The sequence below is a fragment of the Ammospiza caudacuta genome, chromosome 2 (assembly GCF_027887145.1).
Source record: "Ammospiza caudacuta isolate bAmmCau1 chromosome 2, bAmmCau1.pri, whole genome shotgun sequence".
Classification (NCBI taxonomy): Eukaryota; Metazoa; Chordata; class Aves; order Passeriformes; family Passerellidae; genus Ammospiza; species Ammospiza caudacuta.
In genome coordinates this window covers 89,630,079-89,645,687 of record NC_080594.1, presented here as the reverse complement: position 1 = coordinate 89,645,687, position 15,609 = coordinate 89,630,079, and the positions used below count along the sequence as shown (strand labels likewise).

Below are 15,609 nucleotides of genomic sequence, written 5' to 3'. Positions count from 1 at the left end.
CAGAATGGGTTAATTGTTGCAGCATGACTACTTTATCCAGTCATGAAATAAGCATTACTATCCTTAATAATGGAACAAATCCTACAAAATGAGGGAGGTATTATAAGTAGTTTTAAAACTTGAAAATTATTTGCTTGCTCTTATCATCCTCAACCAGTTTGCTGGACAACAGCATGAGTAAGTGCTTGAAGGCAGAACAACCACAAGTCTGGCAACAGTACTAGCAGTCTCTCACACACTGATGACCTGAAGATATTTAGCTCCTCCAGCACCCAGCTTAAATATATGCTAAATATAGCCTTGGCCTTTTCTTCTGACATTAAGATGAAATTTGTCACACAGTCTGTCTCACTACTTTTAAACTAGCTCTAAAGGGTCAGAAGTCTATTTGTCAAGCTTTCCTAGAAAAAAGTTATTCACCAAGCCCGTTCTTGGTGAAATTCTTTATTCTTGCTTTCCACTTTGAAATTCATTGATTGGCACAGCAGTAGAAATTCACCAAGTGTTTCAAAAGCTAGAAAGTTTACAAACTTCCCAACAAAGCTGTCCCTTAATGAAAAGAACAACTGACTTGTGATTGTCAGTTGATGTGTTTTTCAGTGTGCCATGTGATACACTGAAAAACACATGTCTGGACCTGTGTGGTAGCTTTCTCCTTGTAAAAGTGAGTCCCAAAGGCTTTAAAAATACCAAATCAACTGCTTTGACACACAGTAAAAAAATTATTTCTCTGGAAAAGTTTTGTCATTATATGTATAAAGGTTATCAAGTAATAGCCTTCCATTAGATTGGTATTTATGGTTTACAGCCCATAGTCCAAAGACACTAGCTTAAAAAAAAATGGATGGGCTTGGGTCTTTTTTTAAATGGAGGAGTATGAATTAGGCACCACACAACCAGGTAGGTATTAGAAATTATACTGATGGTCTGAAAATGTGGTTATTTGCATTGTACACAGCAAGCATATTACACGCTTTAAAAAAAATAATAAACCCAACCAACAAGTAAACTGTCAAATCTAAAACAAACTTGCAAATACAGCTGGAAAAATAATTTATTGGATTTACCAACCCTCTCAATGCAAAAATCATGTACCTACACAGGTCTTTTTGGTTTTTAAAACTCTCTATGGAAGTTGTGCCATAGCTTAGAAAGCCATGATTCTTATAGAATCACCTGACCTCATTGTTGTAATAAGCATCAGGACCTCAATGAAAAAGAATCTTTTTGCAGTATACTGTAAGAGTCTCTTGTCTTGAAAATTATTAGTGAATAACACCTTAGCAAGCACTGCAATGGTCTATTGTCACTATGAAAACTTATCTTCCAGTATCTTAAGATTTTGCTAGATCTCTACTATTAAAACACTCTTCCTCATAGTTGCAGCTTCAAGCTTTATAAACACAGAGATGCTCTCCAAAATCTGAGTAAGGAACCTTTGCCAATCCTTCAGTCATTCTTTTGGCTCCTCTGGTTCCTTTTCAACACTTCAAAACTTTTTGAAGTGCACTGGGACAAGGTATAGCTAGCTACACAACTAAATCTGGAAAAGAAGGAAGACAGGAAGGGAAGAAGGAGGAAGTGAGAAAAATAGTGGGCAATGAGAAAAATCACACAGGAAGAAGGTATGAATGAACAAAGGCGGACTACCAGACTAGGACTGAATTTCTGAAGTAAAAACAGGAAGTAGAAAATCCACATTTCTATAATTCTGAAGCTGGCTGCACTTCACTTTCAGCTCCAGTGGTCTGACTGTAAAGGGCCCTAGAGTCTTTGGCTTCTTTTGTTATTTCAAGCAACAAAGCAGATAAACTCAAGAAAAAAAGGGTAATTTTACAGGCAGCTCCTGAAAGCTACTCTTGGCTTATCTTAAAAAATTATGTTGGGGAACCACTTTATATACTGATGTGTAAATGTGATGAGGACAAAGAATCTTACAGAGACTGTATTAATCTCACCCACTGAACATGAATTACTGTTCTCAAGTTTCCAAAGGTTCAGATATTGCAGGTACAGCCTAAAACTGCTGTTCAGAGCATTCAAAGGAGACTATGATGCAAATTAATTTTAACATGCATAAAAATTATCCGCTCTGCTATTAAGTTACATTTTCAGTCACACATCACCTAGCTTCTAATTCTGACCACTACATGGTAAACCTGTGAATCATCAATTTTTATGAGAAAAAGTAAATCCATGTAGAAAGTTTCAAACTGAAAGAAATCATACTTACTGTAATTGGCACATCTTTTGTTCCTGAATTTAATAAATGCAGATTTAAAATTTTTGGCAGATCTGTTAAAGAACAAAAAACACACCTGTCTATTAGGCTATTTTAACATGTGAATCTTATATAAAGTCATTTACACTAGCTGGTTTCTTATATACCTCCACTGTTCAGTGTTAAAAAGTTATACTAACACGACAGAATAGCCAGTCAAAATCGCTAGTCCCAACAAAACCGCCTTTTTGTGCATTAGTAGGCATTACATACTTCAGCTTACCACTCATATTTCTAACACATTAAGAAGTGAACAGACTAAAAATACTATAATCAATGACTTTTTCAGATGCACCATGTTCAGAAGAAATTACTCTTACTTGAAAATCTTTACATGTTTCAGAAGTAGCATGGAAAAGTTCTTCAGAAGCTATCTTTTTTTAATTGAATAGAAGATAAATACTGCCTTTTGTCAGCAATAAATCCCTCTTACAGTTTCAAAAAATATCTCTAGTTTTACTACTTTCTGATCACTAGTATTTTTACTGCTTTTTAACACTAAACAACATTAATGTTAAATGTTAAGCCCAAATATGTTAGAGGCAATTAAAAAAAGATCCTATCATAAAACATTTGATCAAGTTTGCCCACCTTCACTTCTCCCCTGTCTGAAAATTATTAAGACTTAGAAGTGAAGCAGTTTTCACAAGTACACAAACTAATTCAACTGAAATGCTTTTCAGACTAACCCATGTGCAACTGTGTAACATTAACCTTACTACTGAACTTACAACCTGGTGTGCAAACTACTGCTTGCTTGTACACACCCCAAGTACTCTTGCATCTATGCACTATTGTGACCCACTGTTGTAATCTGTCTTTTTAAAAGCATCATTCCACAAGCAACCTGAACAGGACAAAGGTACTGGGCTTTCCCCTCCCCACCCTATTCCTGATCAATACTTTGAGAACTGAAGACTGGTTTACCTTGTGTTCGTAGTGTACCAAAATCTAGCATTTCTGTTGATGAATAGATTCCTGGTGCTTAAAAGAAAAAATAAAATTACAATTTTCTTATTATATTAAGAGTTAATTAATTTGAATAATTGAAAAAAAACCCCAACCAAAACACAAAACAAACCCAAAAATCAACCAAACCCCAACCACTCTTTCACGAACCTGTTGTAACTTCTACTTCAACAGGCAGAATAATAACTTCTGTGTTGTCTGAGGCATTTGTTTTTATTCTAATGAAGGCTGTATGATTATCTGCTTCTCTTGAAGAAAAGCTGGCTCTCATCACTCCTTTTGTTTCATAGGGAGGTATTTCCTGATAAATAACCAAAGCACATCTATGAGAGTGCAGTAATTACAAAAAAAGCTGTCACACCAAATAATTACAATAGAAGCATTGAATATAATTGTGTTAAGAGAAAAAGCTACAATAGCAGGAAGAGATAGGCTTCATATAACTAAAATTCCCATTAAATTTATAAAGGATAGTTGTAATCATCTAATATGACACTGATTAAAATTAGGTATATGCAAGAGAACTTTCATGTCCCATTTGATTAAGTTAACAATTCTAGGATTCTAAGTTTTATGTATTCAAATTGTGGTAAAAAAGACTACATTAGCAGAATCTGGCAATAAACAAAAGATAGTCAGAAAAAATGTTGACAGTAATATCAAATACTGAATTTGCACACTGCTTTTTCTCCAAAGCAGACACAGGCCATGCAGCTTCAGTGCTAAACACAAACTAAACCAGTGCACAACTCCATTCAGCTAGAAGCTTGTAGAGCTTCATGTTTATTAGTCACCATGTAATTTACAAGAGAAAGTAATAAACTAATTTCAGTTCCTGTACCATGCCTATTCTGCCAGTTCTAATCTGCATTCAGGGTTTGAAAGACATCTCTTTCTGTATTTTCTGAACACATTTGCAGCACAAGACTAACTTCAGCACTACAGCTGAAATACTAACATCAGATTGTCTTCCTCATCACATTACAGAAGGTCTGAGGATTGGATTTTTCATTTGTTGCTTGGCGTTTGTTTTTAAATAGAAGATGAAAACCTTGACTGGAAATTTTCTAAGGCACAATGATTGCAGATGTATATTTTGAAAGCTGTTGAATATCAAAGTAAGAAGATTTCAAGTTCTGTTTTTACAGACCCAACATAATGCAGCCATTCATTAATGTATCAAAGGATGTGATCTGACTCTTCCATATGTGTAACTAGGGATCCAAAGCTGGTCAGATCAAAAAATACTCCTGCATGTGCAGACTGCTCCATCCAATCATTCAAACATTTGGCATCAGAACAATTTTATACAATTATGTATATCCATATGTCAAAGTATCATCACCATATCTCAAGTAATTTCTGCTGCTTTGAAGCTTTTCTAACTGCAGTACTGCTCTTCACATAACCAATACAATGATGTATCTGTGTGTTTCCTCCTACTGGTTTGATTTCTTAAAGCTGCCTTATTGTTTTGAAATACCAATGGTTATGTGAAAATGCATACCAATGGGTATGAAAATGGATGGATAGAGGAAACAAGAGGATCAGTCCTTGCCAGACACTGGAAGCTTTCACATGTGAGTCATCACTGCTTTAACTGGCAACCTGGCCAAGGGAAGCCAAAAAGCTTCATGCTCTGAAAAACATCCCCCCTGAGTTCTCCTGACAACCAGTAAGGGGCTATCTTTAGAAGCAATGCAATTTAACCAAAGCAGTGTAAAAACATTAGGACAATAATGTTTTAAAATCCATTTTCATGTGAACATCTAACCCTCGGTATCTGTTTCCACTGCCTTTTTTAAAATGTTGTGATCTGTGTTAATACTTATTTCCTTGCAACTTTTGTACCTAAAACTAAAATACTGCCATTCTAATGGACTTTCTCCAGAAAATAGAAGAATTAAGAATTGTGATTGTCCTTTGTAACTCACTTGGAAATACTCTCCTAAAACAAATATAACTGTCACATTACTGTAATGATGCACTTGAACAAGAGACAAACTTAGGAGCCCAATGGCTCTGAAGTCTCTCCTAGACCAGAAACCAGTCATCAAAAAATCAAGTAATTCTAACTGAAAAGGAAAATAGGTTTTGTATCTAGCTGGACAATACCAATGGTGTGACATACAGCATTCAGCCAAAAACTGTACCTTCAGGATGCTTCTAAATTTTATTTCACTTAAAGATATCAGTATGTGTTACTTCAAACCAGATTTAATGAGCCAGACCACAAGTCCATCCAATCCACTATCTTGTCTCTAGCAGCAGACATGATGAGGAGGGAGTAGCTGCAGGGTATGCATGTAGGAGTATTTCCCAGAACAGTTTCTAGCCACTCTCAACACATGATCTAGGGATTTACTTCAGCTACACACACTGCTGTTTTATTTAGTAGTCCATAATAGATTTTTCTTCCTAAGTTTGTTTAGCTTAATTTTTGACCCATGTGTGCATTCATAGTAATTTGCAGGAAGGACTTTCTAAGTTAAAAAATCCCAGCGCCACCAAAAAAGCCAAGACAAATTAAAAAAAAAAACCTAACCAGCAAACCAAACAGAAAAAGATGTATATTATTTTACTGTGGGTTAGATCCAGCTCACAGGTCTCCAGGACAGAAAGCTCAGGTAGGTGTAATTCATTCTAATGGGAATCATTTTATTCTTCACATTTCAAAACAGCACAGCTCAATGCATATGGCTTATCTTAATTAAACCTTTCATTCAACTCCTACTACCATAATATTAACAGACCCTGCTACTGTTTCCATTTTTATGGGGTATTTTAAATGATTATATGACAAGACACAACATTAGTAAAAAAAAACCAAAACCCAAAGCCTAAGCTCACATCAAAATAAAACCTCCCAAACAAATACCATGAATGCTGCAAGACATGACTACTCACCCACAGCTTTCTTGTACCTCCCTGCTGACCCGTTGGAAGCTCTAAATGGAGATCACCTCCACTGGAATACATTTCTACCACCTGAGGCAGACAACAGGAAAATGTCAGCACTCAACCTTAAAGGGATCCTGTTTACTTATCAGGTATTATCATGGGCAATGGCATAGGTTAGTGACTACTTGATCACTGGAATAACTTACAAATTCACTTTAATGCTGATGTAGCCACTTGCTAGTGATACACGTTATGTGATTTCTAGAGCATTGCTTCAGTGTTTCTCCTAAATACTAGTGAAGTTTAAATCTTTATTTTTCAGTAATAACAAGCCTTTTAAAAATTGAAATTTCTCTGGAAAATCTCAATTTAGGAAATTAAGAGATCTGCAACTATAATCTAAAATGTCTAGAACTGATTTGCATTTGAGCAGAAAAAAAAAATCTTGTAATATGAAATACATGATCTCAAATAGCTCTAAAGTTCAAACAGAATTTTAAGTAGTACCAAAATAAACAAAATTTCAGTTTAATACCATAAACAAGCATTTAATGATTTTTCTCTTATGCTCACCTGCAAAGGTTCACTGTGAGGGTTATGGATATTTATTATAGGAGAGAAACTGCTATTTACAGGAACTCGTGCCCCAATAAATGGGCGCAATCGATAGGGGTTCGGAACTCCAATGCCAAACACCTGGTTCAGAAAAAGAAACACAAACTTAAATAGCTGTATGTAATTGTTACAGAGCCTAACATGCCCACCCATTTCAGCAATCCACCATAAAGTCTTTTTGATTATAGAATACTTATGATTAATTCTTTAAAACCAGTATCATACTAAAGCTCTGAAATAAAGAAACTGGTTTAGTTTGCAGCTAAAGGCTATTCCTCATTTCTGCTAATTACTCCTATATACACATACACTGAAAAACAGACAATCAAAAAGCCATCTTTTTTTCTGACCCTCTAGAATAGAGTGCCATAGATAGATACCAGCTAAAGGCTAAAGAAATAGGAAAGGTGCCTTTAATCATATCATTATTAAAACTATCTATACTGGGAAGCATTTTTGTTGGTTTTGTTTGCAAAACATTGTCATGGTAAGAGCTATATTCTTTCAACAAGAGGATTTCTCTCATTTTTCACTTATTGGTCTCTCTCACCTGTCTGAATTATCTTTCTGAATCTCCAGTGAGTAATTTTTTACCAGCTTAATGAATAACATTGTCTTGCCACCAGATCAGATAAGTAAAAGGCTAAAAGATGAGCTAGATCCCTACAATGAGCCACTAAAATAACACATGCAATAAAGGTATTGGAAGGATTTTAAATCCTATGTAATTTCATTGATCTGGCTTACAGTACTGCCTTACTGATCCTTACAATGGTGTATCTGCATTACAACAAACAACAGGGATGGAAACTTCTTCAACTGGGTTGATGGAAAAAAAATCCCTTAAAACCAACAACCCACTACTACAATGCAAGTATCCTTGGACGGTTATGCATCTCATAATAGACACACTTTCTCTGAGTCACACTTCACTTTTCTGAAAAGCCTATAATTCTCTTACCTGATAAGTAAATACCCCATGATTAGAAGTGTTAATAAATAAAGTGTTCTCTACATTTCCCACTACTCTTGCGAGGAAAACTACATCGAAGGACGTATTTCCTCCTGGAAGAATTTTCTGGAAAAAACAAAAGCAAGCAAGCAGAGGGATAAGTAAAACTGTTTACTGAATAAATTGCATCATGCAGATGAACAATAGTTTTTGTGATGCAGAAATCCTCATGTGTCCTTTGTGGAATACTGACATTAGAAAGCCAACAGCAGATTTGGAAAGAAGAAAGTAGAACTTCCAAATAAATGGAATGCATAAACTACTAAAAATAGCAATAATTTCGAACTGTTATCTATTGTAGGATCACATTTAATTGAGTTTTTGTACTGAATTCTGAATTTAGAGTTCAGCTTATCACAAAAATATTTTAGACTGACAGTTCAAAGGTCACTGGAGAAATGCAACTGCTACAAGACTTCCATAAATGCAACAGGTTGCTTATCGCAGACAGGATCTCTGAATTCTTTCACATTTACATGGCTCTTGCTAAGCCACAGGCCAGGCAAACAAAACTGAAACTAGAGGACTCTAGTTTCACAGCAGTGTGGTTAGCAGTTAACCCTGCTGACAACACGCTTTTGAACGTGCAAGTTCCTGTATCATAATTACTTACAGCTCTAAGTACACTGGAGTAACTACTGCACACTAACACTACTTCACATGACTCAGAATATTCAGAAAATTTATAGGAAGAGTCTGTTTCTGTAAGTGCTCTGAGGAAATGTACTCACTTCAGCAACAAAGGAGATCTGCTGTTAAATCATCAATTATATATTTCCAACATAGTCAGGACTCCTTGTGTTTCTGTGCTCAGTTCAAATTTGCTCTAATATGAGATGAAGAACTGCAGTATTTAATACTTCTAGATATGTAATTATTGCAGTAAGTCACTCTTTTAGAGAAGTTTCCATTCAGATTTGAGAGAAAGAAGAAAAGCTAATTTTGAGAAAGTAAAATAACTTACCCTATTTTGGAAAAATGATGCATGAAAATGTGATGTTGTAGCAGATATTGATACTAATGTAATTGTTTCTTCTGAGCTAGGGTTATGTAGGTAAACTTTTTCCATTTTTGGCATTCCAACTGGCCTGTCAAAAAAAGAGAGAGAAAATATTTACAAAGTGTCAGAAATCTAGACAATAAAGCATTGGACTTTTTTTGCATTACACCAGATAGGAGAAAAAGTGATGAGCACTGACAACAGAGCTTTGCATTTAATGCTTTTCTCAAGTAACATATCTATATTGGACCTGTAAGAATTACTTAGTTATCATACTTTCCATTATTTTCTTGCTTACTTTTCCTGAAGGTTAACCTAATGTTGTATCATGCTCATCAAATTCTATTGTCAGATTTTTACTTCAGAATGAAAAGAAGCAGAGTTTTCTATTCCTATGCTAGAACTTCTAAATAACTATCTTAAGACAGGGTGCACACAGCAACTGAAAATAAACAGAACACACATTAGCCAAAAGTCTAAATGCAAATTTTTTTTTGATGATAGATTATAAGTTGTCTTACCCAGAACTTTTCTGGTACTATATTTTATAATACATTCTACAGAATTAAGTATGCAGACATGTACAGCAACCACTATTTTATTTCTATATTTATTTGAATTAATACCTTAAGTAAAAAAAAAAAAAGGCTTAAGAAAAATTCTAGAATTTAGGAACCCTGAAAGATGGAAGTCCACAGTCAACCACCCAAGTTTTCAGTAACAAGACATGCTAACAAATTCATTTGACACAAGCTTTTGGCTAGTTTCATTTTGCTTACAACAGCTGAGGTGACAATAGATGTTCCTGTTTCAGCAATTATTTTTCAGACTTTACTGTCTCTTCAGAATTTTTTTCATGCCTTTTAACCCATACATCTTAAGTATCAGCACCAAAGCACTAATAAAGCATGCAGTTTACAGATTAAAAACTGCTGCATTTTGAATTCTGGAATTCAAAACAGCTAACTCTTAACCTTCAGGCTACATGTAGTCCCTGTAGCACTCTCTCCCATGTCACTTGCTCCAAACACTGCAAGGACACCCAAACTACTGATAAGAATTACTACCTGTAGTAGCTGCAGTGATGATGACCAGAAACAGGCAGCTGTTCAGCCATCCTCAATTAACCTTAGCAGACCACATTAATATGTGCTACTGCAGTTTTTCAGCTTAGAGTGGGGTGTGGAATATATCACAACAGATAAAGCAATGTAACTTTATTGTAAATTAAAGGCTCTATTGAATGGAGAATTCAGTGACAATAAACACACTATGCCACAATTTATGAAGTGATCGTGGTTACAGAACCTCCTATGCATGAAGCAGATGCTAAAAACCATGTTATTAATTCAAAAACACAATTAACCATCAATAAACGACATCATCACTAACAAAAATATATCTACAGTCTGCCACTCTAAAACTCTTTGCTTGCTGAGTTCACCTAATTTCATATTGCTGTCAGCAAACCCTTCTTTCACTGTCAAAAAATCACATTTTGACTCTTCTAACTTTACCAGTGACAGAGACCAGAATTCCTCTCATCTTTCAAAACCTGTACAAAACCAAATGTCCAGGTTAAGTCCTAACAGAAAATACTTCCATCTCTTGCTAGCATACATGGGGACATCAGAAAAGGAAATAGTTTATCAGCTCTGAGCTTTTGCATAAACTACTGTAACTGCTATACTGTTGATCAATGGAATTAAACAGCAAACCTATGCACCTGTTTTTTTGCTAGGAAAAAGCTTCCCAGATCAGAGGAATGCAAATGAAAGCCAGCCCTCCAAATTTCCTCATCTCTGCCCTCACTTCCACCAAAAATCCCACCATAAAAACAAACATGCAAATTCACAACCAAGAAAAGTGTCTGCTGATAGGGAGTTACCCAGTACTCCCTGAATTACAAACACACTGCTTCAAACACTCTTTTACTGACATCACTACAGATAGCCTTGAGTATTTTATCTGTTGGGTAACTAAGAAAAGCAGAAGCTTCTATACCAGTCAACATTTTTGCAGCAAATTCCTTGTTTAGACAAAGTGGTCAGCCTTAAAGCACTACCCAGATTCTACCAACACCAAAATTTTTTAAAAATACGGAAGAAATAAAACAGTCAATCTCCTCCAACACTGATCTCTTGTAGCCTGAAGATCAGCTGTCTGTTCTGTAGTTCCCACTACAATTTTTCACTCTCCTTAGTGGAAGACATGCTCCCAGTGCCTTAGTGCAACTCCTTTGCTTGCAACTGTGCAGTTGTTGGGTACTTCTCCCCACAAAACGTTTAGCAGCTTGTCAAGAAGGGGAAATAATCTTCCTACTCTATAACAAAGCACTCACTCTTCATATGAGGACTTGACACCAAAAACGAGACTCAAACTGAACAGTTCCTTCCAATCACAACAGCAAGAAGAAAGAGATGAGTAGATTTAATCAGTATATTACATATGAGTAAATGATGCAACTAGTGTATCATCTGTGGTCTCTAAAGAGAAACAGCTATGTACTGAAAACTGAACATCAGAGTTGCTTCAGTGACACTTATGATGCACACTTAAGTGTGTGAAACATCACAAAGCCAAGAAAATGATGTTGAATGAAGTCGCAACAGCAAACCACCAGTCTGCTTTTGTCAGAAAGGCAGTTTGCAAATAAAACTCGTTAGCCAGGAAATCTTTCAAATATTAACAACCTTTAAGACCTTCATGTTTTTCCAGTTGTGAAAAGAAGGGACTATACATCTGTTTGAGAGGCTCAAATCTATAAAAACAAACTGGTTGGGGAACAGCCATGACCACCACCATAGCTCACTAATTTCATATTCCAAACTCAACTACCACAGTATAATTATAGGTAATAAAGTCAGAAGGCACTAAAAAGGAATTCTGATGTTAGGACTTTGTTTTACTTTACTCTTTTGCTGATAATTCCGATTTTGAAACAGTGAGTCTGGTATTACAGTATTACATTTGGCTGAGATACAGCTTTCCTTATATTCTTTAAGTGTGATCTTACACAAATATAAAGAAATAGGACCTCATAAACCTCACCTGTTTTTTCTGCAATTAGACATGGTAAAATCCAGGTAGGGCAATGCGCACCAGACACCTCTAATGAGCCTGCATACCAAGCAATAATCTCATAAGGGATGCCCTCCAAACTGCAGATTATCAAACCACAATGATCAGCACAAGTGTGGTTGTAGCTGATGCCAAATTTTACAGCAGAATTTCCCAGAGCAGTCACAGCTAGTATTTTTCATTGTGAGAAGCTGGTATAGACACAGACCTTCAGGCAAACATGAACTATCAAAGCATGTAAGATTTTGCTCCTGATTCTTTGTCCCTGCATAAAAAGGTTAATCTACACTGATAAAAAAAACCCTGATACCACAACCTAGACAAGAAGATGCTAATTAACAAGGGTGAGGCACCTGGTCAAATGGATAAAGAAGCCTGTGTTAATGTTTTTACTGCTGCAACTCAACTCTTTTCAAAGTCTGAGTTAGCACCTGCAGTGTACTGTAAGCATGTCCTTGTACTGGAATTCACTGCTCTTCCAGTGATCAAAGGGTAGGTTATTTTGACAATGGAAATAAGCTCTTGCAAATTTTGGGGAGATGAGTCCTTGAGTTACTGGCCCAAAACTGACTGGCAAAAATATGTAGCTACTCATTGTGAAGCAAATACAAATTTTATAAATGCCCTTTTGAAAGAGCAATTAATTTTTTTTCTTACTGCACACAGCTTAAGCTCACTTGATTTATGAAAACTGATACAGATCTATTACTGAAAAGAAAAATATATGAATACAGCAGATATATTCTTCCTCTCCCATCCCTTACTCTTTCTAATGAGACTGGAGAGAGAGATGAAGTCAATCAAAAGCTTCCTAGATACATTTTTAAATGCTGGGAATATAGGTAAATATAGTCAATAGTCAATTCTGGTAAATTCCTCATACACTTGAGAATTTGACATGTTTTCCTCCATGGATTTTTTTCATTTAGCATCTTTGGCAAGTGCAGAGGCAATTGTAAAACTTGTTGTCACACAACATATCAGAAGTGTCACAAGGGTTAAATCAGTATCCTGTCACACAGTATCCTATCAGACAGGGGTGAATAACAGATGCCTAGAAGGCAGAAGAGTAATGTGGAAAGCCTACAAAGTCATGTGCCCTGGACACTCTCCCAGGCTCTGGAACTTCCTGAACCAATGAAGATCGTTCTCCAGCCAGAAGATCAGACTGAGCAAGATCCAACAATAAGAACTTGGGTGTTGACTTTGTAACGTATCCAACTACTTTTAATTAAAAGAAACAAACGAGCTGGTCTTACAAGGTTACCTCCAGAGACTGAAAGAGAATGCCTTTTGTGCCTCCTTCTGAAGAAAATGCTAGTTTCCTTACAGAAAGGAAGCCTGCATCACGTACAAAACCAGAGAAATAGTGAGTACAGCATTCTTCCTGCTTCACACAAAACCGGTTGAGTGACACAGGCAAGTGGCTTCTTTACCTGAAGTTAAGAGTAGCTGAAGCACATACATTTGCATTCTCAAACATGTCTCCAACTCAGAAAAGCAGAAGAAAACAGAAGGGTTTTGGTTTTGTATACCTACTAACCTATACATTGGTTGTTTCTTAGTTTCCAGATTTCACTGACTTTTAACATAGAAAGTTCTTTGACATAAGACTTGACAAGAAGTTGGTGTCAATGTAACATACTAAATAGAGCAAGTGCTCCATTTTAAGTTAGGAATCTAATGTAGATTCCATGCAACAAAATCACACCTTTTCCAAACAGTTATCAAAACCACATACACAAGTAGTAGAGTTTATCCAACCATGTCACCAAGTGTGATTGGAATGAATCAAGAGTGCAATGAACTTTCAGCAGCATTGTGCAGTCTAGCATGATATGTGAACAAAACCTGAGGCAGATCTGGATGAAATGTCAATTTACTGTCAACAATTTCTCACATTCAGCAAATTCCAAGGGAAATGAAATTTCCTTTAGCAACATTTCTTTAAAATTTCAACAATCTCAAACTCACACATTACAAGTGTATCAAATGTACTGTGTAAACATCTGGATGCACATTGTAGGCAACTTACTTAAAATGTAGGAAAAATAGTCATCTGAGTAAATTCTCTACTTGCTAAAATTCTTCACTATTTTTTATACAAGGGATTAGAGTTCATGAAGAAAACAGACCATTTTGCTAAACTTATATCAATCCTATGATACTTCAAGTAACTCCTGTGGCTTTAAGGATGTAAATATCTACTGTATATCCAGCAGATGCAAACATTTCATCCATAGCCCAGGAAAATTTCCAATAGCTAAATTGTTAACAATATTTCTCCATTCCCATGCTAGTCCTCCCCTAATTTTTACACCAATCAAGCCTTACAAGGATATAAATCCGTTTACACTGCAGTACAGCATTCATGATATGCCTTCACTTTCTAAATGCCCCCTTTTAATTTGTCTTCTTGTTCTTAGTTCATGTAATTAGAAGAATAACTGTAGGCAGTGCAGTCTAGATTCAAAGGGAGGTATATTAAGATAGGTTTAAGACAGGCTATATTGTCCAGATTTTTACCCATTCTGACACAATCCTGTCCTTAAAGTAAAGCATGTCTCTTATGTTTCTTAGAGAAATATAAGGTCTCCACACCTGCAAGGTCTCAGTATTTGAACATTGCCAAGCAATTGCTTTCAAGCCCAGCTTAAGCCTGCACAGAATATCTTGCCAAATACTAGAGTTCACAAACAAGAAATACAAAAACATTACAAAAATCCCCTAACCAAAATACTTCAAAGGAAATTCAGAATGAGATAATAATATAAAACTGAAATAAAGAACTTCGGAATAATGCCCTACCAATGAGAAAATTTTGTCTGAGAATGAGACCTCGCTCAAATTGAGTGAAGCAAGAACCTCCATTCACCACAGAAGAATATGTTAATCAAGGATTAAAATATTACTGCAACCAGAAGTGTAATTTCATATATTACCAATCATTTCTAGGAAACAGGGGCAGGATATCAACTTCTTCTAAAGTATCTCCAGATTTTTAAAAAAATTTGATAAGTTCTAGCTTGTATTGTGGTAGAATTCTAAAATACTCAATACACAAGTGCTCCAGTATCATAAGGTACCTCTATAAAAAAAATTAGTTAAAGAACTTAAACTTCACTTATGATACTGTCAGAGTTGAATTAACAAAGATGAAGGCAATGTATTGAGATCTGTGAAGATCCACATACTCCCACAAATGGGTGCAAGAACTGAATGGAAACTGCCCTGTAAAAGTATTCTTGAGCCTTCACCCCAGGTGGCAATCTATAAGATCTCTAATATGAAGACCTGTTTTAAACAGAGAATGTCATATAGATAATGACTGTTCTGTCAAAATAACTTCTGAGCAAGCAACTCCCAAAGCTACAGAGAACAACATGATGATTACTGTTTGTAGAACACCTCAGTTATTCCCATTTAACAACAGGGGAGAGTAAGAGTTTAGAAGAGAATACAAGGAACAGAATGCTGGTAAAAAAAGCCAGCTAGTTGTGGAGCTGCCTTTAGGTGTAAGGTTTTTTTCTTGTTTTCTTTAAAGCTCTAAATCTCCGACACTGAAAATGTTGCAGAATTTGTTTCAGAAAAATATTGGTGTTGCTTCAGAAACACAAGAAAGAGGCTTACACATTAAATACCCAAATGAGTATTCCACACTTAGATCAAGTAGTCCCCTGGCACAGTAATATGGGAGAACCTGCCTCAGTTCTATCCCATTCCCAGAGGCTTAATGTATACAGAGAACAT

At 35.8% G+C, this 15,609-nt stretch overlaps 1 protein-coding gene across 1 annotated transcript in view; it reads right to left on the bottom strand.

Annotated features, from left to right (window-relative positions):
- TMEM131 (transmembrane protein 131) overlaps positions 1-15,609 on the bottom strand; it is a 93,702-nt gene that overhangs the window by 37,779 nt on the left and 40,314 nt on the right. Inside the window, exons 5-11 of the mRNA XM_058823222.1 lie at positions 8,743-8,866; positions 7,728-7,844; positions 6,725-6,847; positions 6,158-6,238; positions 3,401-3,551; positions 3,209-3,265; positions 2,234-2,295 (exon numbers count right to left, since the gene is read on the bottom strand). Of these exons, the coding sequence (XP_058679205.1) occupies positions 2,234-2,295; positions 3,209-3,265; positions 3,401-3,551; positions 6,158-6,238; positions 6,725-6,847; positions 7,728-7,844; positions 8,743-8,866 (715 nt within the window). The remainder of the gene's footprint in view (positions 1-2,233; positions 2,296-3,208; positions 3,266-3,400; positions 3,552-6,157; positions 6,239-6,724; positions 6,848-7,727; positions 7,845-8,742; positions 8,867-15,609) is intronic.